This window comes from Zootoca vivipara, chromosome 7 (genome assembly GCF_965207765.1).
Source record: "Zootoca vivipara chromosome 7, rZooViv2.hap1.1, whole genome shotgun sequence".
Lineage (NCBI taxonomy): Eukaryota > Metazoa > Chordata > Lepidosauria > Squamata > Lacertidae > Zootoca > Zootoca vivipara.
The window spans coordinates 94,471,335-94,498,965 of NC_142590.1; the positions used below are offsets into that span (position 1 = coordinate 94,471,335).

A 27,631-nucleotide genomic window follows, 5' to 3' on the forward strand; every position below is an offset into this window, starting at 1 on the left:
TCCACTCTGCCAACCGCAGCTCCCGGGCCGTGGCATCTCCAGACAGGGCTGGGCAAGAAATCCTGGAGAGCAACTGCCACTCCATGTAGAAGACAATACTGGGCTGGATGGGCCAGTAGGTCAGACTCAGGAGAAGACAGCGTCCAGCAGCAGCAACAGCAGGCTGAGAAGGGTCAATATTTTCTCCCTCTTCCCAAAGTAACTTCATTACTACTGGGGGGTGACCAAAGATTCATTCATCTCCTTCTAAACTCCTATCTCCTAAGGCAGTTTGCATCCATCGAAAACCAGTCAAAACCCCTTTTGCTTTTAAATTATTTTATTTTTTCATGCTTTTATTTTTTGTAAACTTGTAAACCGCTTTGACATGTTTTGTGATTTAGCAATACAATATATAAACGCCTTTATAAATAAAGTAAGATGCAAACAATACATAAGCCAAAGGATAAATGGACATAAATCTGACATCAGGAACCACAAGACAGAGAAACCAGTAGAAGAACACTTCAATCTCCCAGGACATTCTATACAAGATCTCAAAGCAGCTGTTTTATTACAGAAAAATTTCAGGAACAGACTGGAAAGAGAAGTTGCTGAATTGGAACTCATTACCAAGCTTAAAACCATGGAGCCACCTGGGATGAACAAAGACATTGGATTCTTATCTCATTATGCATGATCAAGCTTTCTTTAGCGCCTCAGCCCTTGCTTTTTCCCCGCAGGACCTATTGCAGTCATCAGCAGTCGTTAACAGCCATCTACAGGTTTACCACTCCCATCAGCCCATCACCCATTCCCCCCACCCCACCCCCACCCTCTGTATATGCATAAGGGACTGACTTCTTTTTCAAGTGTATCTGAAGAATTGTGCATGCACACAAAAGCTCATACCAAAATAAAAACTTAGTTGGTCTTTAAGGTGCTACTGAAGGAATTTTTTTATTTTGCTTCAACTCAGACCAACACGGCTACCTACCTGTAACTAGAACTTTTGGAACAAAAATGTCTTCAGTTGTTTCCCGAAACTGCTGGCTGTGGATGCCGGTGGATGGCCCCACGGAACAGGGGCAGCTACACTACAAGCCCTGCTAAGGAATGGGCTTCTGACATCGACTGCAGTGATGTGTAAGGGACAAGGCAAGGTCCTGAGCTGTAGAGGCACTTGAACTACTTGACATGTAGTGAGCACTGACAGCCATTGCAAATACCGCAAGGAGGGAGTTATATATCTGCCTTGAAATATCCCATCAACAATGTCTCCAATTTTTTTTTACACATCACTTGGGAAGACAGGCAAACTAATATCAGTGTCCTGGAAGAAGCAAAGATCACCAGTGTTGAAGCAATGATTCTTCAACATCAACTTCGTTGGACTGGTCATGTTGTGCGGATGCCTGATAGTCGTCTTCCAAATAAACTACTCTATTCTGAACTTAAAAATGGAAAGCGTAATGCTGGTGGTCAACAAAAGAGGTTTAAAGACTCTCTCAAGGCAAATAAATCTTTAAAAATGTAGTATAAACACCAACAATTGGGAAACACTTGCCTGCGAGAGCTCCAGTTGGAGAACAGCCTTTACCAAAGGTGTCATGGGCTTTGAAGAAACTCGATCTCAGGATGCAAGGGAGAAACGCGCTAAGAGGAAGGCACACTTGGCAAATCCACACCGTGATCAACTCCCACCCGGAAACCAATGTCCCCACTGTGGAAGGACGTGTGGATCCAAAATTGGCCTCCACAGTCATTTACGGACTCACTGTTAAGACCGTGTTCATAGAAGACAATCTTACTTGGCTACAAGTGATCGCCAAAAGAGACTATGCTGGCGGTAATCCCCCCCAACATAGAATCGTAGAGTTGGAAGAGACCACAAGGGCCATCCAGTCCAACCCCCTGCCAAGCAGGAAACACCATCAAAGCATTCTTGACAGATTGCTGTCAAGCCTCTGCTTAAAGACCTCCAAAGGAGGAGACTCCACCACACTTCTTGGCAGCAAATTCCACTGCCGAACAGCTCTTACTGTCAGGACGTTCTTCCTAATGTTTAGGTGGAAACTTCTTTCTTGTAGTTTGAATCCATTGCTCCGTGTCATTTTGCTCTAAGGTCATTTTGCAGTGTGATCCTGTCCTCTGGGGTATTAGCCACCCCTCCCAATTTGGTGTCATCTGCAAACTTGCTCAGGATGTCCTCAAGCCCATCATCCAAGTCATTGATAAAGATGTTGAATAAGACTGGGCCCAAGACAGAACCCTGTGGCACCCCACTAGCCACTACTCTCCAGGATGAGAAGGAGCCATTGATGAGCACCCTTTGGGTTCGGTCAGTAAGCCAGCTACAAATCCACTGAATGGTAGCATTGTCTAGCCCACATTTTACCAGCTTCTTTACAAGAATATCATGGGGCACCTTGTCAAAGGCCTTGCTGAAATCAAGATAGGCTACATCCACAGCATTCCCTTCATCTACCAGGCTTGTAATTCTGTCAAAAAATGAGATCAGATTAGTCTGACATGACTTATTTTTCAGAAACCCATGCTGACTTTTCGTGATCACAGCGTTCCAACATGCCAGCTGTTGCATTCTGCACCAGCTGCAGCCTCTGAATTGACCCCAAGAGTAGCCCCACAAAGAGCGCAGTGCAGGAATTCAACCATGAGGTGACCAACGCAGGGCAAGGTCAAGCCATGGGTAGGCAAACTAAGGCGCAGGGGCAGGATCCGGGCCAATCGCTTTCTAAATCTGGCCCGCGGACGGTTCAGGAATCAGCGTGTTTTTACATGAGTAGAATGTGTGCTTTTATTTAATATACATCTCTGGGTTATTTGTGGGGCATAGGAATTCGTTCATATTTCATTTATTTTTTCAAAATAAAGTCCGACCCCCCCACAAGGTCTGAGGGACAGTGGACCGGCCCCCTGCTGAAAAAGTTGACCCCTGACCCTGCCTTAAGCTATCGTGACAATGGCGGGGGTACTGGGAAGGCTCTGCGTGATACTCACGCCCATATCTTGCATCTTGATTTCTTTTCGTCAATAAACGGAAACCAAGAGCTCAGTGACTCCTGGACTGTTTACTGACCCAAATATAAACAGACTGTGGAAGCTCTGCTCTTTCTGCCAACTTGCAGTCCGCATGCAGCTGCTCTTTCCTCGAGGACAACCAGGGTTGCAACATTTAAAAGCCACCCATACTTTTGCTTTGGTTAGCAAGTTCCAAATCCTTTTTTTTTTCTAAGGGACTGCCCTGCCTCTGAGGGCGGAGGAGGAAAAAACAGTTCACACTCTTGGGTATCAGAACCAGCTTCTTCAAAGGGTTCCATAAAAATGTCCTATTGCACTGCATTTCCTTCTGCACAGCAAATGTTTATGGCCCCATCTGAACACTGAGGGAGATGCACGTATAAAAAGGTCATAGAATCATAGAGTTGGAAGAGACCACAAGGGCCATCCAGTCCAACCCCCTGCCAAGCAGGAAACACCTTTTTTTAAAATCAACAGGGCCCCCAATGAAATGAAACTGCCATTTGGCCATCTTTATCTATTTATTATTTCATAAAATGTACACACCTCTTTGATTGTAAAAAAAAGCCCCCTCAAAGCAGTTTATTGGGAGGGACCCATAAAATGATCCCTGAAAAAAGCAAAAAAAATAACCCAACCCACCTTTCCATAATTTCTGGTAACACTAGGAAAAAGCTCAGCTATACAGTATTCATCTATTTATTATTTCATAAGATTTATACACATCAATGGTAAAAGCCCCTCTCAATGCAGTTTATAAAAAAACACCATAAAATGATCCTTGAAAAACTAACAACATTAATGTAAGGCTTACTAAAAGCTAAAGTTAAAATAACACTGGACTAAAACAGATTAAAACTCGGATTAGCTTTGTAAATATTTGGGCAGGCATGTCTAAACAAAAATGTTTTTCGCAGGCATCGAAGGGAGTGTCTGGTCTGGTGTCATGAGGCAGAGAGTTCCAAAGTGGAGTTGCTGCTGCTGTTTAGGGGTATAAATAATAAATTATTATTATACAGTATGTTGGAAGCCGCCCAGAGTGGCTGGGATGACCCAGTCAGATGAGCGGGGTACAAATAATAAATTATTATTGTTATCATTACTATTATTCTTGAAAGGACGAGTTCTTGCCCAGGCATAAGGGGAATTAAGGAACCCCTTCTGCAAAAGGAGGCGCTCAGGGGACAGTGGTGGCTCAGGCCAGCTCGCAGGGAAACCGTTCCGAGCTGCTCAGGGCTTCAACTACCAGTTGCAACACTTTGAACTTGACCCAGAATTTGCAACAGCAGCTGATGCAATCGGCAGAGCTGTGGCCCCGTCAACACCGCAGCTCCATGGGCGCACTCTTTGGGGGGGGCGCGTCCCAATCTCTTTCGCAAATCAAATTATTTTCTGAGCTGCGCAACCCCGGACGGGATTCGAACTCGCCACCAACAGCGAACCAGAGCGCGTCTACGGACTGCGCCTCCTTCCCACCCCGCGCCTGCGCCGCCAGCCTTGAAGTGCGCCTGCGCCGCCGCGCCGCGCCCCCCGAGCGGCGCGTGCGCACTGCTCCCGGCGGGGTGTGTCCGGCGCCTGCGCGCCGCTCGCCGCGGGTCCCGAAGACAAGATGGCGGCCGCGGCTGCCCGGGTGAGGCGGCGGCGGGAGGGCGGCGGACAGCGGAGAGGCCCCCACGAGCCCGGCGCCGAAGCCCAAGGTGAGGGCGGCGCGGCGCGGCTCCGGGAGGCGGCGCTGGGGTCCGCGAGGGGGGGGGGCGGGAGCGCGTGCGTGAGGGGGCGGCGGCCGAGGGGCAGGAGGGGCCGCCGAGGGCGACGCTGCCGCCATCTTGGAAGGAGACGAAACGCGCGCCCGAGAGGGGCGGGAGCGCGCGTGGGTGTTCAGCTCACTCCCCCTCCCTTATCTGGGCGGAGGGCGAAGGCGCGACAGCGCCACCTGGCGGGGACTCCGAGGCGCCCCGGCCGGTAGAGCGTCGGGGGCTCCGGGTTCTCTCGCCCGCCATGGCCGGGAAGGGAGCGCTGAGCCGCCGCCGCCGCCGCCGCCGCCACGCAGGAGCCTCTCCGATCGAGCGACCGCCGGGCCGGCTCCGCTGCCTTCCGTCCCGCCGGCTGGGCTTCTCCGCCGGCCGCCCTTCCCGCTCCTCCTTCCTCCTTGCCTGCCTGCCTTCCTCTGCCTGGCTGCTGCGCTGCGCTAGTCGTCGTGCGCTCGGCGGCCCAGCCCCGGATCCACCCCCTCCGCGGGCCGCCGAGCCAATGGCTTCTCCTCGCCCGCCCAGCCCCGCCGCCTCCTCCCTCCCTTCCTCCCTCGCTGGCTCACCGCCGCCTCTTGCCTTGCAGCGCAGCAGCGCCTCGCTGGCCCTGGGCCCAAGGAGTCCCAAGGAGACCTCGCCCCGGCGCCCCGCACCAGCCGCCACTAGCCGCCCGCCCGGTGCTCGTCCGCCTGCTCTCCGGCCCCAGGCAGCAGCCCAGGATCGTCGCCGTCGTCGCAGCTTCTGGTGCCTGGCCGAGGCCGCCCCCTGTGGGTATCTCCTCCTCCTGCTGCTGCTCTGCAGCCCCACTTGGCCGCCGCCTCCGGATGGACCTTCCTTGCGTCTCGTTTGCGGTGTCTCCCAGGCAGCTGCCCTCCCATTAAAACGGGGCGCTGCTGTGTGCTGCACCCTCGAGAAGCTCCTCCGGTGTTCTGTTTTTCCTTCTTGCCGGCAGATCGTGATCCATACCCTCCGCTGTTAGCGCAAGGAATTGAGGGTTAGGCCAACCAGATGCCCCACAAGGGGCAGCTGAGCACCACAAGCAGCACTCTCCCCGCTTTGGGGACCACCACCCCCCCTGCAGCCGGTCTTCAGAGGCATTTGCTGCCCCCAACTAAAGCCTCTTACCAATTTCCCCCTGGTGTACAGAGTCATCCCAACACACAAGTCAAGGTGCCTTTGCTTCCTCTCCCAAGGAATTCTGGGCCCTCCAGTTTGGGAAGGGTGCTGGGAGTTCAAGGCCCCAGCACCCTTTCCAAACAGCAGTTTTCTCAGTTTCTGGGAGGAATCCTGTATCCCAAATCATTCCTTGGACTGGTGGGGCTCCAAGGGCCTGGTCCACCCAGTGAGCTGCCGTTTCCGGTGGCCATTTCCACACTCCAAATGGCTCCTCCGCAGAGTCTAAGCTGTAAGCTCCTTGGGGGCACGGCCTGGAGTTTCAAAACATTTCAGACTCTTGCCATACTATGGGCCATGTACAATACTAGGTAGCTGTGCCCTGGTGGCAATTCAGCCTTGTGAATAAGCCCACAAAAGTTGCGAGCTTTCTAAATAAACACATTCTAGCTTGCTGGGGTGTAGCAGAGGAGGGATAGAGAGCTGCATTTCTCGGCTGCGTTTCTGTGCAGGGGGTGGAGGGAGGCTTTCATCCATTAGCACAAAGGAGGGCTGAGTGCCAGCCTTGCCCCTCTTTTATTGCCACACTCCTTTGCCCACATACAGTTCCTTTTCACCTATGTCTGCCAGGCAAGTTTTTAAATACAGAGTTATGCTAATCCCTTTGGGGGCTAAAGGAGCAGGGGCTTCTGGATGTCCGTTGGCATAATTCCCTCTGGGGGCCAGGGCTATAACAGACTTGGGCACAAAAAGTGCTGGCTGGCGGAATATGGTTGGCGTTAGATATGTGATCAGACGAAACCTTACTATGTGCTTCGGTAGTCCAAGGGTGCCCTCTGGCCACAGCTCCTGTCACTGCTGACCATTGTTGACCTTGCTGCCTGAGGCTGCTGGGGGTTGGACTCTGCAGCAGCTTTGCCACCCCCATTCAGCTCCTCATGCACAAGGCTCTGTTCTGATTGTTACACTTTGAGTGAGTTGACGGGAGGGGGCAAACAAGAGAGGATAAGGTCACCAATGGTGCAGGTAGCCTGATGCTCACCCCCCCCCCCCCGCCCAACACGGGCTTGCCTGTGTCTTCTTAAGTTGACTCATCACCTAGCTGCCCAAGCAGGTGTCTTGTGCAACCAAGCAGGGCTATTGAGTGTGCCTGGAGATCTGTAGTGGAACTCTTATTCTGTTCTGCTACAACCATGCTTCAAGAGCAAGCAAGTTGAAAGGGAAGCCCAGGCTGGTAGCCATACTAAGTCATTTTCTTTTGGATGCTGTTTGGACAGCAGAAGCGGCCTCCCTTGAGGGACTCCTGCTCCCTCTCGGACTGAGCCTAGTGTCATACAGGCAAGGCAGATGCAGACAGCACACAGCACACAGCCCACCCGCCTGCCCTCGTGCCCTGCAATGCACACTCATGCCCTGCAGTGTGCGCACAGTCTGGCTGGTGTTCCTGGAGCATGGCTTAAAACGATCAAAAGCTCTTAAGGCTTCCAAGAGCACTTTCCCCGTGTGCCTCCAGATTTGGTTGGCCCCAGCCCAGGACTCAGTAGAAAGGATTCTGTGGAGAAGATGGTATCTTGGTGATGCCTTAACAATAGGGAACGGAGTCAGGGTTTGCGTGGCACGCAGGGCTCTACAGCGCCTGCTCCAGCAAAATTTGGTAGTGGAGAGCGAATGGGCAGGAAGCGCATCCCCAAGGGAGATGGCTTGGGGAGGGCTGGCTGGCACCTCTCTTGATCTCCCCCGCTTCATTGCGTGGGGCTTTGTGTCCTACAGCCACTCTCTTGGTCTCTCATTCTGGCTTGTGCGCAAATAGCCAGCTCACAGGCAGGTGGGTTTGCAGCCCGGAAGCTATAACGGGTGTCCCCTAACCTTTGTGCTAGTTTCCCTATTGGTCATGAATGACCCTGTGGCCCTCCAGATGTACTTCCCATCATCCCTGGGCAACAGCCACATTGGCTGGGGCTGATGGGAGCTGGAGTCCAGCGTCATCCAAAGGACCAGAGTTTAGCTACCTCAGTCTGCAGGGTCTGGGCAAATAAAGGCTTTTGTGGGTTTTTTGGTGTTCCCTGTCTTTGGGGTGCATGTGAGGTTTGCCTTTGGACCCCCAAAACTCAGGTGTGTCTGCCTGTTTTGCCAGGCAGGCCCAAGAGGGCCGTGCATGCAAGAGCTCTTCTGGTCTGGACTCGTGGTTGTGTGAACAGGGCATTTTGTGACAGCGTTTCCTTCTGTCTCCTTCAGTGCAAATGCTGAGAAATGGCCAATGAGAACCACGGCAGCTCTGGGGAAGAAGCTGCTCTGATGAGCCACTCTCCCAGCACCTCCCACCAGAACCAGCCCAGCTCCCCCAAACCTGTCCGGCAGGTCCAGGATTTGCCAGGTACATGTTTTGTTTTGTTTTTGAATTAATTTTCATTCGGTTTTTACAATAGAAAATTATTTTTAAAAATCAATTACATATCCATATAAAGAGATTCCTTTGAATTTCGGGACTTCCACCCACCCCTTCCCTGGAGTTCCATTTTGATCATAAAATGCTGCATCTTCTCCAAACTCTCTTATATCAATCCATATTTTCCATGATGCTTGTTACACTACAAGTGAAATCAAAATCCTGCCCATGTTTCCACCTGTTTACAGTGGTCTCTGATTTGCCAGATTCTTGTTGGCTGTTAGGAGAGCCCTACGTGGCACAGGGTTGGGGAGTGGGGGGCAGAAAGCAGGAAGGAAGCTGCCTGCATGTGGGCGCCCAGCCCCCTCTCCCCCAGTCAGGCCTTTCTGACCCATAGCTCTAGGGATGCAGCCTGTGCTGCATGGGGTAGCACTCCCCCTGAGGACACAGCTTCGCCGCTTGGGCATGCTCCAGGACTGGGCCCTCATCATGGATGTGCAGGTTTGTGCTGCAGCCAGGAGTGCACAGTTGAAGGCAGGGTGCCAGCTGCTCTCGTTCCTTGAGGTGCCTGATTTGGCCACCGTGAGACATGCCTCTGTGGCGTCCCTTTTGGATTGCTATAATGTACTCCATGTGGGGCTGCCTTTGAAAAGGGCTCAGAAATTTCCAGCTGGCTCAAAGAGCTGCAACCAGATTGCTGACCAGGGCTGATTATAGGGAGCAGACGACTCCCTTGCTAGAGCAGAACCACGGGCCTGTTTCCAGGCACAATTCAAAGTGCTCATTATGACCTATAAAGCCCTACACGGCTTTGGTCCTGGCTAGCTGAAAGACTTTATTCTCCCCTATGAACCTGCCTGGGATCTAGGATCTTCAGGAGAGGCCCCTTCTCTCAGTCCCCCTTGGTGGGGTCATGGGGGGGGGGGGCTTCTCAGTGGTGACTGATCCAAGATTCTGGGACTTCCTCCCTGGAGAAGCTAGACCAGCTCCCTCTTTGCTGTCCTGCTGGGAGGTAAAGACCTCCTTGTTCCAACAGGCTTTGGGGGTCTGCCAGCTTTTTATTGAAAGGCCCAGTGCCATGCTGTTTTTATCTCAATTATTTGTACATTTTAAACAGATTTCATGCACGTATATAGTTCTATTAATGTTTAATTGTTTTTTGTTTTTTGTTTTTTAAAAATCATTTTTATTTTCCAGTAAAAACAGCCAATTAACATATCCATAATCATAATCCAATTAAAAACAATAAACTAAAATAAAAAACCCAAATCACAGTCCAAATTATTGGGCTCCCCATAGTCTGGACCTCTTGAAGCATATCTCCAATATCTTCGTTCCTGCCTTCTTTTTGTTGTTCTCATATTTTCCACTTTCTGATCTCAACGTTTTAAAGTTATCCATCCCTGGCTATGCGATTCTCAATCATGTCAGAAATCATATATCCTTTCATCCATCAAATGCAGCTTTATTTGTAAAAACGTATTTTTCCAACTGTCTATTTGCCAGTGCAGCTTTTCCTGACTTCATTCCAATCTTCCAATCCAGGCTGTTGTCCAAGTCTATCGTTTAGAGTTTAATGATGCAGCAACTCCCATGTTGTTAAGTTATTCCAATCCGGGTTGTTGTCCAAGCCTGTAGTTTGATGTTAAGCGTACTGTCCGCAATACTGCAATGTCTAAGTAAAGTTGTACAATTGAATGCTCAATTATAAATAGGAGTCCATCTGTACTTTTCAAAAAAAGTAGGTTTCTTAAAGAGGCTTGGCGTAGAAAAACAATTGTAGGTATTGAGAAGAAAAAAGAATGTACCGATCACCTCCGTAACCCAAACACCATGATGGGAATCTCTTTTAAGTCCGAGCTTAAACACCAGGGACTGTGCAGTTCTGCAGGGTTTTTTTCTCAGTCTTCTTCAGTCCAGACTATGTCTGTTTATTGTCCAAATCTAATGATTTTATCAAACAGATATTTCTGGCTATGAGAGTGGCTTTGAGAGTGCCAGCTGTGTTGTATTCTGGGACCCAGAGTCCTGCTGCTTGCACCTTGATGGTGGACAATCTGTGGGTCTATGAGACAGTCCTCCCCCACCCTGGGGAGTCTGCCAGGGCTAATTACCCCCATAGCAGCCCTGAATTACTGGCACGGCTGGGAGTCAGCCATTTCTCACCGCCGGAAACAGGAAGCTTGTTTGTTTATTGCTTTTTTTGGTTTTTAGCGATTCTTGCTTTTTCTCTGTAAGCAGCCTTGAGACCCGGGGTATAAATAAATAGATAACCATAGTGATAACAGCTCTTGTGCTGTCCCTCAGATGAGCTGGTGCAGGCCGGCTGGGAGAAGTGCTGGAGCAAGCGGGAGAGCCGCCCGTACTTCTTCAACCGCTTCACCAACCAGTCGCTCTGGGAGATGCCGCTCTTGGGGCAGCACGATGTCATTGTGAGTTGACTGTCGAGCGAGCAAGCAGGCAGAGAAGGGAGTCCACAGCTAGCGGGAGGCTTCAGGCAGCTTGGTGGCCTGGCCACCCGGAGGGTTTCGAGAAAGGAGAGCTACCTGCATGGGGTGGGGGGGGGTGGAGGGCTCCTGGCGGCCTAACTCTTCTCTTTCTGGGCTTTCTAGTCTGACCCTCTGGGCCTGAACGCCACCCCGATGCCCGCAGAAGGAGGAGTTGGCGATGCGGCTGCTGCAGCTACTGCTGCTGCCGCCGCCGCCGCCGCCACCGCTGCTGCTGCCGCTACTTCTGAAAACAAGACGCGGAAGCGGAGACTCTCTGAGGAGGTTCAGCCCAGCGGCAACAGCGTGAAGAAGCCCAAGGTAGGCCTGGTGGGCACCGAAGGCTCCCCAGGTGGGAGAGGAGATTGCCTTTGGGGATTTAGTACAGTGGTACCTCGGGTTACAAACACTTCAGGTTACAAACACTGTGGGTTACAGACTCTGCTTAAAAAAACCAGAAGTAGTACCTCGGGTTAAGAACTTGACCTCAGAATGAGAACAGAAATTGCGCGGTGGCAGCAGCGGAAGGCCCCATTCACTAAAGTGGTACCTCATGTTAAGAACGGTTTCAGGTGAAGTATGTAACCAGAGGTACCGCTGTACAGAGCCTTAAAGCAGATTCCCCCTTGATCAGACTTCTCTTCACAAATGCATCACCGGACAGCGTCCACAAGGGCTCCATTAACACGCAGCCTATAAAGGAAAAGGGCATCATCCTGGCTCTTGATACTCCCGGCAGCCCCCTTCTGACACCCCAGGACCTCCCCTCATGCAGCCTTCCAAGTCCATGAAAACACTTATTCAAGCCAAGCTTTTTTGCTGTACATGCAGATCCCTCCTTGCATCTTACCTGGAGCCTGTTTTTCATGCTTCTAACACTCTGCGTTAGGCTCCTCCTAAACCGGTTCTTGCCAGTTTTGTGGTCAGGCCGCACTTCTGTCTTCCTGATAATGGTTTTGGCAGCATTTCCACACCAGCCAAACTGAAACTTGAGCGGCGTGTCTCCCCTTGGTGGCCGGCAGGGCTGCTTCTGTTTCTTGCAGAAACTTTCAGAGCAGAGGGAACCAGGCCAAATGGGTGTGACCTTCTCCCCGGAAACTCGGGCAGGCGGGCTGGCTGTTCAACTTCTTGGCAGGAAGCAGCTGTCTGCAGACACGTCTCCCTGTGGGTTGTAGCAGTCAGGGGGAACTGGGCACCCCTGGCGTGAACTCCCCTCTTCTTAATACTTATTGGCATCCAAATTGGCCAGGTCCCTTTCTGCTCCCTTATTGTCCTGCTTGGGAGGACATCTTATTCTTTGTGGGAGGAACCAAGAGATCTCAGGGAGTGATTTTGATTGAGTTTGGTCCCCGGCAATAAGAGGAGAGATGGGTGTTGCCCTGGCCAGCCTGGCCTTGGCGCTGCCACCTCTCCCAACGTGACCTGGCATTTCTCACTTCCAGGTGGATGTCCCGGCAAACGCCCCAACTCAGCCAACGGCCAACTCCTCCAATGCCCCTGGGGCGGCTCTGCTGAAGATGTTTGGTGTCTCTCCTGAAGACAAGCAGGCGGCTCTTTTGCGACCCACTGAGTGAGTCGTGTCTGCCTGCTCTGCCCCCAGAGGGGACTGGCGTGGAGGTGGGCTCTGGGCAAGGGACTTGGGTGCTGCTGAGCCCCACCCACAGCGACCAGGCAGTTCACGGCTTGCTGTCCCCACCCCCCCCCACCCCGCTGCAGAGTGTACTGGGACTTGGACATCCAGACCAACGCCGTGATCAAGCAGAGGGCACCCTCGGAGGTGCTGAGCCCCCACCCGGAAGTGGAGCTCCTCCGGTCCCAGCTGATGCTGAAGCTGCGCCAGCATTACCGGGAGCTCTGCCAGCAGCGAGAGGGTGAGTTCTCCCTGCAAGCTTCCTGCCCCCTTTTCCGCAGAGGCCTGCTCCGTGCTGGGCACTTCTTCCCAGAGCCCACAGCCTGCCTCCCTCCCCTCCCCAGGGATCGAACCTCCGCGGGAATCCTTCAACCGCTGGATGCTGGAGCGAAAAGTGGTGGACAGAGGGACGGATCCTTTGCTGCCGAGCAACTGTGAACCGGTCGTGTCTCCTTCCATGTTCAGAGAAATCATGAATGACATTCCCATCAGGTACTGCTGGCAGGTGGTGCTCCTAGGGGGGAGGGAGAAGGAGGGTCCCTGGGAGTCCCCTCCAAATTCTTGGTGATGCAAATGCCAGTTGCTGAAAATCGAAGGAGGGGAGAGTTGCTGTTTTGCTCAGCTCCTGCATCTAGTGGGCCCTTATGAGAAGAGGCCGCCAGGCCAGGTGGGCCATTGACCTGATCCAGTCGGCTCTACTTAGGGCATTTGTGCTCAGGGGTTCCCTACCTCTGTCTTCAGTGGCTCTCTGGGATTGGATTCTGATTGACCCTCTTTCCTTGGAGGTCTTTGCGCAGAGGTTGGGTGGCCCCCTGCCTGGGACTCATAGAATCATAGAGTTGGAAGAGACCACAAGGGCCATCCAGTCCAACCCCCTGCCAAGCAGGAAACACCGTCAAAGCATTCTTGACATATGCCTGTCAAGCCTCTGCTTAAAGACCTCCAAAGAAGGAGACTCCACCACACTCCTTGGTAGCAAATTCCACTGTCGAACAGCTCTTACTGTCAGGAAGTTCTTCCTAATGTTTAGGTGGAATCTTCTTTCTTGTAGTTTGAATCCATTGCTCCGTGTCCGCTTCTCTGGAGCAGCAGAAAACAACCTTTCACCCTCCTCTATATGACATCCTTTGATATATTTGAACATGGCTATCATATCGCCCCTTAACCTTCTCTTCTCCAGGCTAAACATACCCAGCTCCCTAAGCCAATCCTCATAAGGCATTGTTTCCAGGCCTTTGACCATTTTGGTTGCCCTCCTCTGGACATGTTCCAGCTTGTCAGTATCCTTCTTGAACTGTGGTGCCCAGAACTGGACACAGTACTCCAGGCGAGGTCTGACCAGAGCAGAATACAGTGGTACTATCACTTCCCTTGATCTAGAAGCTATACTCCTATTGATGCAGCCCAGAATTGCATTGGCTTTTTGAGCTGCTGCATCACACTGTTGATTCATGTCAAGTTTGTGGTCTACCAGGACTCTTAGATCCTTTTCACATGTACTGCTCTCAAGCCAGGTGTCTCCCATCCTGTATTTGTGCCTTTCATTTTTTTTGCCGAAGTGTAGTACTTTACATCTCTCCTTATTAAAATTCATCTTGTTTGCTTTGGCCCAGTTGTCTAATCTGTTAAGGTCATTTTGCAGTGTGATCCTGTCCTCTGGGGTATTAGCCACCCCTCGCAATTTGGTGTCGTCTGCAAACTTGCTCAGGATGCCCTCAAGCCCATCATCCAAGTCATTGATAAAGATGTTGAATAAAACTGGGCCCAAGACAGAACCCTGTGGCACCCCACTAGTCACTACTCTCCAGGATGAGAAGGAGCCATTGATGAGCACCCTTTGGCTTCGGTCAGTCAGCCAGTTACAAATCCACTGAATGGTAGCATTGTTTAGCCCGCATTTTACCAGCTTCATTACGAGAATATCATGGGGCACCTTGTCAAAGGCCTTGCTGAAATCAAGATAGGCTACATCCACAGCATTCCCTTCATCTACCAGGCTTGTAATTCTGTCAAAAAATGTGATCAGAGTCTGACATGACTTATTTTTCAGAAACCCATGCTGACTTTTCGTGATCACAGCGTTCCTTTCTAGGTGCTCACAGACTGTTTGCTTAATGATCTGCTCCAGAATCTTTCCTGGTATTGATGTCAGGCTGACTGGGCGGTAATTGTTTGGGTCCTCTCTTTTCCCCTTTTTGAAAATAGGGACAACATTTGCCCTCCTCCAGTCTGCTGGGACTTCGCCTGTTCTCCAGGAATTAACAAATATTATTGCCAGTGGTTCTGAAATCACCTCTGCCAGTTCTTTTAATACTCTTGGATGTAGTTCATCTGGCCCTGGAGACTTGAATACATCTAAATTAGCCAAGTATTCTTGTATTACCTCCTTCCTTATTCTGGGCTGTGTTTCCCCTGCTGAATCATCTGCTCCATATTCTTCAGGTCGGGCATTGTTTTCTTTTTTGGAGAAGACTGAGGCAAAGAAGGTATTGAGGAGTTCTGCCCTTTCTCTGTCCCCTGTTTGCATTTCACCATCTTCTCCTCTAAGTGACCCCGTTTCCTTGTTCTTCCTTTTGCTACGGACATACCCATAAAAGCCCTTTTTGTTGCTTTTAACCTCTCTAGCAAGCCTGGGTTCATTCTGTGCTTTAACTTTTCTGACTTTGTCTCTACACGTGCTGGCTATTTGTTTGAATTCCTCTCTGGTGATTTCCCCCTTTTTCCATTTTTGGTACATATCCCTTTTAAATCTTAACTCAGTTAAAAGTTCTTTAAATAACCACCCTGGCTTCTTTAGGCACCTTCCATGTTTCTGTCTCATTGGTATTGCCTGAAGTTGTGCTTTATCTCCCTTTTAACAAACTCCCAACCATCATGAATTCCCTTCCGTTTTAGTATTTCTGTCCATGGGATTTCACCCAGCGTTTCTCTTAAGTTTTCTGAAGTCGGCTTTCTTAAAGTCTAGGATTTGAGTCTTAGTATGCTTGGTTGCTCCTTTCCGCTGTATAATAAACTCCAGAAGAGCATGGTCACTCCCACCTAATGATCCTGCCACTTCTACCCCACTAATCAGGTCATCACTATTGGTTAGGACCAGATCTAAAATGGCTGATCCTCTTGTTGCTTCTCCCACTTTCTGAACAATGAAGTTGTCTGCAAGGCCAGTGAGGAATCTGTTCGACCTTATGCTCTTGGCTGAGTTTGACATCCAACAAATATCAGGATAGTTGAAATCCTCCATTACTACTATCTCACTTCCTTTTGAATGCTTGGCCATCAGTTCCAGGAAGGCATCATCTGTGTCCTCAGTTTGGCTTGGGGATCTATAGTAAACTCCCACAATGAGATCACTGTTATTTTTCTCTCCCTTAATTATACCCAGATACACTCAACTTGGCTTTGAAGTTTTAAATCCTGGATCTCTTCACAGGTATACACATCCTTGACATATAACGCTACTCTTCCTCCTTTCCTGTTTGGTCTATTTCTCTGAAATAGATTGTATCCCTCTTATTACTACATTCCAATCATGAGACTCATCCCACCAGGTTTCAGTGATGCCTATTATGCCGTATTTAGTTTGCTGTACCAAGAGCTCAAGTTCATCTTTTTTATTTCCCATGCTCTGTGCATTAGTATACAGACATTGAAGACCATTGATCATTCCCCCATGTCTCTTATTTAAGGATATTTTCCTCCCGCCACTAGGTCTGTGTGCTGTTTCCTCCATTTGGTCCTTGACATTTGGATGTTCATCTTCAGCATTTGATAGACTCCTACCTTCAGGACCACTGTCTCCCTCCCCCACATAAAGTCAGTTTAAAGCCCTCCTGATGAGGTTTTTGAGTTTCATGGCAAAAACATTCCTCCCAACCCTTGTGAGGTGCAGCCCATCACTTGCCAGAAGTCCGTCTTCAAGAAACTGCAGACCGTGATCTAAGAATCCAAACCATTCCTGTTTCCACCATTTGCAAAGCCAGTTGTTCACTTCCCCTATTTTCCCCTCTTTCCCTGTGCCATGTCGTTCAACTGGGAGGACAGATGAGATGACAATTTGTGCATTTAATTGCTTCAACTTCCTGCCCAGAGCCTCATAATCACTTTTGATCTTCTGGAGGTTATGGCTTGCAGTGTCATTGGTTCCCACGTGGACCAAGAGGAAGGGGTATTTGTCAGTGGGTTTTATGATTCCTTGCAGCCGTTCTGTTACATCTGTTACATTTGATCTTGGCCCCGGGGAGACAGCACACCTCTCGAGACATCTTGTCAGGCCCACAGATCACTGCTTCTGTACCCCTCAGTAGGGAATCCCCTATCACCACTACACGCCTCTTCATAGGCTTGGTTGGGATTCTTCCATGTGCTGTCTCTTCCAAGGTAACCTGCATATTCCCGGAGGACTGACTTTGCTGCTCATCTTCATATTCCTGATCAACTGTGATAAGGGAGAGATCTTCAAATGGAGTCTGTTCCTCGTCTTCCATGTTAAGGGAAAGCACTTCAAATCGATTGTGTAGTTCTAAACACTCAGAGCGATCGCTGGGCCTTCTATTTCTATGAGTCACGTTCCTCCATACATCTGGCTGCTGTCTTGGGGAACTGACCTCCTCCTCAGGGATGTCCCCTGTCTCCTCTTCCTTGGTGCAGACAGTGTGCTCTGCTGCATCCAAGAAAATCTCCAGCTCTTTGATTCTCTGGAGTGTAGAAACACGGGCCTGAAGTTGCTGGACCTTGCCTTCCAGTAGGGCAACCAACTTGCAATTGCTGCAGGTGTAGCTGCCTACATCCTTTGGCAAGAAAACAAACATTGCGCAGGAATTGCAAGTGACTACAGTTGTTCCCTCCCCCTCCATCTTGAAAAGCTTGAAGTCGGGGGGGGGGGGAGAGAAGAAGAAGCCTAGGCTCTCCCCCTAATAAATGTGTGAGACTCGCTGCCCTAAATCTAAAAGATGGGTCAAACTCAGTCGCTGCACTCCAAGCACTGACTAGCTCCGCCCACAGCTAATCACCTGACTCCCCTGACTCACCAGAAGGTCACTGCAAGGTCACCAGCCAGAAACAAACACACACACAAGCCTGGACAGTCACCCAAATCCAAGAGGCAGAAGCCCTAGAAAACCAGCACAAGCTGTTGTTCCTGCATTGCAGGGGGTTGGGCTAGATGACCTCGGGGTTTCTTCCAACTCTACAATTCTGTGATTCCACCTTCTTCCATGTCCTGCAGATTGTCCCGCATCAAGTTCCGGGAGGAAGCCAAGCGGCTGCTCTTCAAATACGCTGAGGCTGCAAAGAGGCTCATTGAGTCCAGGTGGGAGCGTTGGCATTTCTGTCCTTGTTGTCGTTAGGGGAGTATGAAGCTGAAGAGGGCAAGAGGGGGTGGGGGCAGTGCTAAATGGGCGAGGCTTTGTGTGTGTGTGTGTCCAGCCACACACAGGTTAAGGAAAGCAAGCAGCATGATTAAAGGAAGGAGAGTCAGGCCTCTCGCTAGAAATTAGAAACTGTGTGGTAGCCAAAAGGCGGAGCACCGAGAGCTGTTGCTGAGTCCTTGTTCAGTTTTAAAGGCGGGGAGAAGGGTCAGGTGCTCTATTGGCCATGGGGTTCAGCCATGTTGCCCCCTGTGTGCTGCAGGAGTGCCTCCCCAGACAGCAGGAAGGTGGTGAAGTGGAACGTGGAGGACACCTTCAGCTGGCTGCGACGGGACCACTCCGCCTCAAAGGAAGACTACATGGTCTGTTGCCTTTTGCAGGGGCAGAGCCCCCTCTGTGTATATGTGTCCCCCTCCCCCTGTCTGCGCCTGGGGGCACTCCAGCGTGTGTAACAGCCCCCCCCACCCCCACAGGACCGCCTGGAGCACCTGCGCAAGCAGTGTGGGCCCCACGTGTCGGCGGCAGCCAAGGACTCGGTGGAGGGCATTTGCAGCAAGATCTACCACATCTCTCTGGAGTACGTCAAGCGCATTCGTGAGAAGCACCTGGCCATCCTCAAGGAGCACAACATCTCTGGTAGGCGCAAGCAAGAGGAAATGTGAGCCCAGGTGGTGTCGTCAAGAGCGCTGGATTCAAATCCCGTACTTGGCCCTGAAGCTCACTGGGTCACCTTGGGCCAGTCGCAATCCCTTGGCCTGACCTCCCTTGCAGGGCTGTTGCTATTGTGAGGGTTAAGTAACGAGAGGGAGAGCCATGTGTGCCCCCTTGCACTCCTTGGTGGGATAAACTATAACAGCAAATCCGTCATCAATCAGTCAGCCGCTTGCCCTGACTGAGGCTGCAGACTCCTGGCCGCTTGTTGTGTTGGGGGGAACTGGGTCAGGGGCACTTGGACTGGGTGGGAGCTGCCCCTCATCCCGTGGGCGTCGCCTGGGTGGCACTAACTCCTCCTCTCAACCGGCAGCGGAGGCAGAGACTCCAGAGGTGCAAGAGCGGCTCGTCTACTGCTACCCGGTGAGGCTGGCCGCCCCTTCCCCCCCGCTGCCGAACGTGGATTTCCACGTGGAGAACAACGTGGTGTGCGTCCGCTACAAGGGAGAGATGGTGAAAGTCAGCCGCAGCTACTTCAGCAAGCTGGTAGGTGGCAGCAGGGAGAGGAGAGAGAGACTGGGGGGGGGGCAGGACCAGGGTCAGGCCACCCTCTCGCATCCTGGCATCACCTTCTCCCCCTCTGCTCTTCCTCAGTGGCTGCTTTATCGCTACAGCTGCATCGACGACTCAGCCTTGGAGCGCTTTCTGCCGAGAGTGTGGTGCCTCCTCCGCAGATACCAGGTATGCCCTGCCCTGCTGAGCTTGGGCTGAGCCGTCAGCTGAGGAGCTTCCTTGGGCAGATGCTTCTGAGCCTGGCAAGACCACCGGGCCCTGTGATCTTGTGGGGCTCATATGCATCAGTCAACAGAGGGCAATTCAGAAATTAACCCTCTCCTATGTTCCTTTGTTCTCCCCCCAGATGATGTTTGGCACCGGGCTCTATGAGGGGACCGGCCTGCAGGGGGCGCTCCCGGTGCACGTCTTCGAAGCCCTGCACAAGCTCTTTGGGGTGAGCTTTGAGTGCTTTGCCTCCCCCTTGAACTGCTACTTCAAGCAGTATTGCTCGGCCTTTCTGGACACGGACGGCTACTTCGGCTCAAGGGGGTGAGTGCCAGGAGGGGGCTGGCAGGAGCCCAAAGAGGCTCGGGGTGCCCTAGGGGGAGAGGAGGAGGAGGAGGAAGAAGAAGGACAAACAGGGGCCCCTGCCTGCTGTGTTAGACTGAGGTGGCCCGTGGCTTTGGGCGTGGGTTGGGGGGGGTAGGATATCCCTTCCCCTAAGTTCTTTCTGCCTCCCCTTCCCTCACTGGCCCTGCTGCATCTTTTTTCTTTAGTCCCTGCCTGGATTTCTTCCCCATCAGTGGCTCGTTTGAGGCAAACCCTCCATTCTGTGAGGAGCTGATGGATGCCATGGTGTCCCACTTTGAGGTACGCTCCCCCCTCCCCACTTGGGAATGTTCCTTTGCCTCCCTGGTCTGTCCTTCTGGCTTCACTGTTGGGAGGGGTCTTCCTTTCTCCCTCCCCCTTCTAGAGTGCCCCTTGCCCACGAGGCTGAGGGTGCTTGTTCTTCTCCGCTGCCTTAGAAGCTGCTGGAGGCCTCCAATGAGCCCCTGTCCTTCATCGTCTTCATCCCAGAGTGGCGGGACCCTCCGACCCCGGCCCTCACGCGCATGGAGCAGAGCCGCTTCAAGCGCCACCAGCTCATCCTGCCCGCCTTCGACCACGAGTATCGCAGCGGCTCCCAGCACGTCTGCAAAAAGTAAGCTGAGAATCCCAAACCTGCCCCTTTTTTCCCTCCCCTGCCCCGTCACCAAAATGGGGTGAGTGATCAGAGAACAAAAAGGAATGCAATCTCTTTAGCAGAAGAAACGCAAGCAGGAAGTAGAGGATCTGAAAAGAATTCTAGAAGCACATTGCTAAAAACATAGAAGACCAACAACAAGAAAAATCTTTACATACATTAGTAGCAAGAGGCTCGTCAGGGAGGCAGTTCAGACCTTCGGAAGAAAGGCCATTGAAGGGGGTAGAAGTAGGTCGCAGAGAAGCATTCTTTGCACCCGTCTTCTCTGCTGAATCTGCAGGCCAGACTCCTGGGCCTGAACCTAACCTTCACAGGAGGGGGGTTTGGAGGCAAGATCTGGATGGTGGCAGAGAGTTCTTAACTCAAGTGTGAAATCACTGCTCTTCTAACAACTGTGAAGCTTGTCCCCTGAGGACAAATGAGTTACCAGTGACACACCTTTTTTTAAGGGGTTGCAAAGGGGCAATCTGGTAAATTAGGGGCTAGTTAGCTTTACATCTGTTCTGGTGGAAAGCGTTAAAGGTAGAATTGCCAAGCATACAGAAGAACAAGCCTTGCTGAAGAAGAATGAGCATGACTTCTCCAAGGGCAAGTCTTCTCTCACTAAGCTATTGGAATCGTTCAAAACTGTCAACAGGCCTGTAAATAGAGGCGATCCAGTTGGCATAGTGTACTTGCACTTTGAGGAAACTTGACCAAGTGCCTCTTTGCTAATAGTTGTTGTTGTTGTTGTTGTTATTATTATTATTATTATTATTATTATTATTATTATTATTATTATTATTTTACTTATTCCCCAGCCACTCTGGGTGGCTCCCAACAGAATTAAAAGCACAATAAAACATCATGCATTAAAAAAGTTCCCTAAACAGGGCTTAGAAGTCATAGAATACCAGGCAAAGTCAGCTTGTGGATCAGAAACTGGTTAACCCACAGAAAGCAGAGAGCAGGGGATTTTGAGCATCTTTCCAAGCTGCAGGCTGTTATAGCAAATGTGGGCTCTTTTCAGGGGTGCTTCACCCAGCACCTCTTCTCTTCCCTGAGGTGAAGGCGGTGGCTGCTGCTGCCAGTTGGCCACCGACAGAAGGAGGAGCCCCCTGCCAAGTCTGACCTTCTCTCCTCCAGCCTTGTCACCTGAGATCCCTTTCACAGCAGGTTTCAGGGACTGAACTGGATGTTCTCCATGCAAAATGGAGAGTAGTGAATCTGTGATTCTGTTGGCCGGGGCTGATGGGAGCTGGAGTCCAACTCTGTTTGCCTGTTCCCTTGCTGCGTTATGACCTGGGGTGGGCCCTAGTCTCCTTTGACTACTGCCTGTCTTCTGTTCCAGGGAGGAGATGTACTACAAAGCTGTGCACAACACTGCTGTCCTCTTCCTGCAAAACAACTCTGGCTTCTCCAAGTGGGAGCCCAGCGCAGAGCGACTGCAGGAGCTCGTCACGGCCTATAAGCACTCGGGGCGGACCCTGACTTCGTCTGCCTCCTCCTCCTCCTCGTCCTCCTCTTCAGCTTCAGAGAAGGAAAGAGAGACAGTTCAGGACCAGAGCACCAGCCGGGAGACAACCCCGAACTAGTGCACTCATGGCTGGGCTGTCGGGCAGCGGTGGTGGGAGAGGACTGTGCTCCCAAGGGAGGGGGAGGGGGCTGGCCCCACACTGCTGGAGGCGGGGGATCAGCTCCTCCACAACTTCTGCCTTCCTCTCCAGCCCTGCAGGCCCTTCCTCCTCCCTCCCTGGGGGGGGGGCGTTCCTCTGCCCCTGTATGCTCCACCCAGCAGCAGGACCGGCTCCTGGCCACCTTGAGGTGCGCTGGGCGAGGAGGTGCCTGCCGCCCATGTTGTAGCTCCCCCACGGATCCCACTGGAGCCGGAGCAGGTGGGACGGACTGCGGGGTGAGGGCCTGGCTGCCTGGCCTGCCATGTTGGAGGCCAAGGGGTGGCCCAGTGCTGCAGCTGGACGTGGACAGCCTTTGCGAGGGGAAAGGAGCACGAACGGAGGGAAGCTGGCGGCGCCATGCCCTGCGGTGTTCTTTGCACTGCTCCAGCCGTGTGTCTATACTGTAAATACATGTCCGTGTGGCGGCTCCGTGCGCCAAAAGGCCATGCTGCCACCTCCCCTCTCTTTTCCCCCAGCTGTACCAGTTGCGTGTTTTCACCGAAGCTGTTTACTGTAACCTGTGGGGCGAGGCCCGCCCCCCTTTGTGTGTGTACAGAGGTCCTGGCTGCCATTTTTGTAGTCGTCGCAGTTTTTATCCGAGGCTCCGGGCTTTCTTGGAGACCAGCAGAGGGGTTTTGTGTTTTTTAAAGGATTTTAATTTAACAGTGCTAACCATTTTATTACTTTTATCAAAAGAGCAAAGGAAAAGTCTATTTTTGATTTTGTTTCCCAGTTCTTAGGAACATTAAAACCAGCATTACGGTGCCCTCCCCCCCCCCTCCCAAGGCCTTGGCTGCTTTTCCTATGTTAGGTTGAGTTGGAGAAAGTTAGCTCACAAGGTGCTGATCCTGTAGAGTTGAAACCACAGGAAGCTTGGAAAAGGTGTGTCTTGTGCCTACTGGGTGAGAGGGCAAGCCGTATCTTCTTCCTGCTCCTCCTGCTCAGCTGATTTTGTAGAAAAGACAAGAGTGTGGATGTTGGTGTAACTGACACTAACAAACTAAGTGGCTCAATACACAAGATCTCTTTCAGTCTCTTTCACATGCAAAGGTTGCTAATGTCTCCTCCTCTGCTCAGCTTCTTCTCCAGCAGCTGCATCCAGCAGCAATAAGTTTGGGAAGGTTTTGTTTTGCTCTTTGCTTGAACCATTGGAACCTGTTAGTGGGCAGCCACTCAAGCCCTGCTTGGAGATTGCTAGACGGAAGACTTGTTGCCTGCAAAAATAATTTGAAAGCAAATGTCAAGCTCTGGGCTTTGTGACAGTCTAGAGCAGTCGGGTGCTTCCCTCTGAAGGCATGCCCTGACTTTTGGCATGTTTTTGCAAGGCGGCAAATTTTTCTTTTCAGCCAGCTGCTCCCCGGATACGAAAGAACCCTTGCCCCCCCCCCCCAAATGCTGGAAATAGAATCCTGGCTGCACCAGAGGTGCTTCAGGGCAGGGGGGGTTATAGCCTCCCATCCCACCTCTTTCACTTTGGTGTAGTCATAGTATCATAGAATCGTAGAGTTGGAAGCGCCTCTGAGGGTCATTTAGTCCAACCCCCTGCAATGCGGGAATCTCAACTAAAGCATCAAGACAGGTGGCCATCCAACTTCTGCTTTATTTTTTATGAAGTTTTACATTTTTATATTCAACACAAATAATCATGATCACAAAAAACCATATGCAAATCCCAGTCTCCCCCACCCCCACCCCTGATTTCCCTCAACTTCCTCTTCTGGTTATTTAAATATTCGTTTCTTCTGCTTATTTTATTCTCCCTTAATTTGTAATCTTTTAGCTAAATATTATTGCATTCACATCATTTCCCCCAAATTACATCTTATGCTATATTATTTTCCCAATTATTGCCTCTTAACCTTTTGCTTATTTTCTCAATTTTAAGTGTTTAGTTTTAGTCAAACCCTACTAGTGAGTCTACTTCTTTACAGTGTTTCTGGAATTCCTGGCAGTATCTTCTCCCCCGTCTTTTGAAGCATGTCCATAAATTTAAATCCAATTATTCCTCTTAAATTATGGAGATCGCGCTCGAACAGGGTGGCCTCCGGGAGTTCCAGCCCCCGTGGTTTGCTCGGCCCAGGCCCCCACCCCTTGAAAGATCGGGGTGGGTTAAGGGGCATCTGCGGGCCAGCGGCCCCTTCCGTCATCCCGGGTGGGTGGGGAGGCTGCTTTACTCCCCTAGCAGCCGCCAGATTCCCCCATGGGGGTCGGAGAGATGGTAAAGGTCAGCCATACTCCCGACGAGCGAAACTGGAAGTGTTGTTGTCTTTCTATTTTGGGAGTAGTAATATCCTAGCCGCTGTTGTAGTGTACATGAATGGTTTCTTCCACTCTTTTGGCAAGTCTTGGCCTGTAATGCCTAGCAAGAAATCTGGTCTTTTAACAAAAGTTATCTTAAACATTTTTTCATTTCATTGTAAATCTTTTCCCAATAGCTTTTGATTACTGTACTTTACAAGTCCACTACGTGATAAAACATGCCTTCCTTCTCTTTACACTTCCAACACTTATTGGAGCTTATTCTATACATTTTTGCCATTTTTACAGGAATAATATACCATCTATACATCATTTTCATGTAATTCTCTTTAAGAGCTATACAATCAGTGAATTTTAACTTCACTTTCCATTGCTTTTCCCAATCTTCCATTTGTATGTTATGTCCTAAATCTTGAGCCCATTTAATCATTACACATTTAACCTCTCTGTCTGGTTTCCCACTCTTAACAGTAGACTATACATCTTCTTCAGTGTTTTTGTGTTATCATCAATAATTTCTCTTTGAAATCTGGATCAAGTATAGCTAAACCCTTTCTTACTATCTTCTTTAAATATCTCATTTAATTGATAACACTGCAGACAATCATTTACATATTCTCGAATATCCTCAAGCTCTTTCAATTTTAATTTCCCTTCTGTTTTCTATTAAAAGATCTCTATATGCAGGCTGGGATGCAGGTGGCGCTGTGGGTTAAACCACTGAGCCTAGGGCTTGCCGATCATAAGGTTGGCAGTTTGAATCCCCGTGACGGGGTGAGCTTCCGTTGCTCGGTCCCAGCTCCTGCCAACCTAGCAATTTGAAAGCACGTCAAAGTGCAAGTAGATAAATAGGTACCGCTACAGCGGGAAGGTAAACGGCATTTCCGTGCGCTGCTCTGGTTCGCCAGAAATGGCTTTGTCATGCTGGCCACATGACTTGGAAGCTGTACGCCGGCTCCCTCGGCCAGTAAAGCGAGATGAGCACCGCAACCCCAGAGTCTGTCACGACTGGACCGAATGGTCAGGGGTCCCTTTACCTTTTATATGTAGGCCATTTTTCTTTCTTGTTTGTTGTTGTTGTTGTTTAGTCATGTCCGACTCTTCGTGACCCCATGGACCATAGCACGCCAGGCACTCCTGTCTTCCACTGCCTCCCACAGTTTGGTCAAACTCATGTTCGTAGCTTCGAGAACACTGTCCAACCATCTTGTCCTCTGTCGTCCCCTTCTCCTAGTGCCCTCAATCTTTCCCAACATCAGGGTCTTTTCCAGGGAGTCTTCTCTTCTCATGAGGTGGCCAAAGTATTTCTTGTTTACTTTTCTTATTGATGTTGCTTCCATTGGTGACAGCCACCGCGGGGTCTTCTGTTCCAATAGATCTTTATATCTTTCCCAAACTTTTAAAAGTGATCTCCTAATTAAATGGTTATAAAATCCTTCATGTACCAGTACTTCCCCTTTGTCATACCACAAATACGCATGCCACCCAACTTCAGCTTTGAAACCTCCAAGGAAGGAGAGTCAACCACCTTCCGAGGGAGTCCATTCCGCTGTCCAGCAGCTCTTACTGTCGGAAAGTTCTTCCTGTTGTTAGGCGGAATCTCCTTTCTTGTAACTTGAAGACATTGGTTGGAGTCCTCCCCTCCAGAGCAGAAGAGAGGAAGCTTGCTCCACATGTGGGAAGTGGGGATGTTGTGGAAAGGAGCCATGAGGTCTTCTGAATATGTGGGAAGTAATTTCCTGTTGAGTTTATGGCGGTGGTGCTTCCTCTGTGTGGCAGCCCTGAAGATACTTGAAGGTGAACGTCATGTCTCAGTGTCTTCCAGGCTCAACATGCCCACCTCCCTCGACTGTTCCTTATCGAGCATGCTTTCCAGACCCCTTTACCATTTTGGTTGCCCTCCTCTGCACACATTCCAGCTTGTCAATATACTTGTTAAATTGTGGTGCCCTGAAGTGGGTCCCTTCCAACTCTTACCATTCTATGATCCTAAGTGGGCACAAAACTCTCAGGACGGGGGCCTGACCAAGGCAGAATGGTTAAGTCCAGTCAAAGGCGACTACAGGGTTGCCGTGCTCATCTCACTTTCAGGCCGAGGGAGCTGGTGTTTGTCCACAGACAGCTTTCCGGGTTACGTGGTCAGCAGAACTAAACCTCTTCTGGCACAGCGGGACACCATGATGGAAACCAGAGCACAGGGAAATGCCGTTTAGCTTCCCGCCACAGCGATACCTATTTATCTACTTGCGCTGGTATGATTTTGAACAGAGCAGTCCAGACCACGGTTGCTGCACTTCCAGCGCAACCTTGGTCTGCCCAGCTGTGCCTTCGTGTGAATTGCTTATCGCATCCTTTCTCCAAAGACATCGCGATGGTCTGGGCTTATTCTGACTTCATGAGAACCTGGAGGGGGAGAGAATGGCCAAAGGCTGTGTCTGATGAGCCTGAGCCCAGCTTCCGCATTCCCTGTGCCACCCTTGCCCCTCCCCCTAGGATTGATTGAGGCCACCCAAGGGTCATCTAGCGCAACCCCTTGCAATGCAGGCATCACAGCTGAAGAATTCGCCACCAAGTGGCCCCAGCCTCTGCTGAAAAACCTCCAAGGGAGGAGAATCCACCGGATTCTGAGGGAGTCAGTTCCACAATGGGGAGGAGCACAGAGTGTGCCCGAAGTGTAATGCAGTATAAATTGGGTAAATAAATAGCCAAGGACCATCCAGTTTTGTTTGGTGTGGAGGTTGCAGGCCACATAGGAAATAAGAATTTTGTGTTCTTATATCACCTATATTTCAGAAATCATTTTATCTACGGTGTAAACCGAATGCAACGATGACTGGGCATATGTGTGGCCTAATTCCATAGGCTGCAGAAATGCAAGTTCATGTGCACCTCTGCTTCCATTTTATTTATAAAGCAAGTTACTAGCCCTTAGTATGCCTGCAGAAACCTGTCAGATGGGTGGTAAAACCTGCAGGAGCTTCAGGAGCCAGAGAAGTTCCTGAATAATACTGGGGGGGGGGGGTGGAATGAGCATCCTTCCTCCATGACTAACCAAAGGATACCAAATGCCAGAAACTGGAATAAATTAGGAAAATAAGAAATGACGCAAGTGGGAAATGATGCAAGCGCAGAATGATTTTGTTTTGCAAAGGGTCCTCGCATCAATGGGTTTGCACATGGGGGATGGAGAGGGAGCCATTGTCCACCTTCGCAGGGTTGTTGTTCCCTTGCTCCCTTGTCAGCTACGACCTGCCTCTCCCCCATTTTCACTGAAAGCTAATGGTTGTTGACTGATAGTTGTGCAATCCTTCTTTGGAGGCCCAGAAGCAGCTAGTCATCTTTGCTACGTCTCTGTGGTGAATTCCTTGAGTATGTGAAGGACTCCCTCTTGTCTAGCCTGAGTCTGGCATCTTCTCAATTTCATTTTGAGTAAAACTCCCTGAACCCTTCCTTAATTTTATATCTCTCTTGGGCACTTCTTGACAGATTGGCTCCCACAAGAAGATCCTGGTTTGTTG

At 50.6% G+C, this 27,631-nt stretch overlaps 1 protein-coding gene across 4 annotated transcripts; it reads left to right on the forward strand.

The window, feature by feature from the left end:
- Positions 1–4,605: 4,605 nt before the first annotated feature.
- PCIF1 (phosphorylated CTD interacting factor 1) lies at positions 4,606–22,895 on the forward strand. Of its 4 annotated transcripts, XM_088673545.1 has the most exons (18): positions 4,606–4,718; positions 5,356–5,536; positions 8,118–8,256; positions 10,576–10,700; positions 10,881–10,953; positions 10,984–11,075; positions 12,197–12,324; positions 12,471–12,625; positions 12,729–12,876; positions 17,609–17,692; positions 18,013–18,112; positions 18,224–18,386; positions 18,775–18,947; positions 19,056–19,142; positions 19,321–19,505; positions 19,733–19,826; positions 19,982–20,157; positions 21,530–22,895. In XM_088673545.1, the coding sequence occupies exons 3-18, from the start codon at positions 8,133–8,135 to the stop codon at positions 21,771–21,773; spliced, it is 2,151 nt and encodes a 716-aa protein (XP_088529671.1). In that variant the 5' UTR covers positions 4,606–4,718; positions 5,356–5,536; positions 8,118–8,132; the 3' UTR covers positions 21,774–22,895. The 4 variants fall into 4 exon arrangements, with proteins under 4 accessions (XP_088529671.1, XP_060133414.2, XP_060133415.2 ...); XM_060277431.2 differs by having other exon boundaries at positions 10,881–11,075; XM_060277432.2 differs by having other exon boundaries at positions 5,361–5,536; positions 10,881–11,075.
- The last annotated feature ends 4,736 nt before the right edge of the window (positions 22,896–27,631 follow it).

Coding starts and splice junctions, on each gene's coding strand:
- PCIF1 (XM_060277431.2), top strand. CDS start 8,133: ATGGCCAATGAGAACCACGGCAGCTCTGGGGAAGAAGCTGCTCTGATG. Junction 18,113..18,223: donor CCTCAAAGGAAGACTACATG/GTCTGTTGCCTT, acceptor CCACCCCCACAG/GACCGCCTGGAGCACCTGCG. Junction 20,158..21,529: donor TCCCAGCACGTCTGCAAAAA/GTAAGCTGAGAA, acceptor CTTCTGTTCCAG/GGAGGAGATGTACTACAAAG.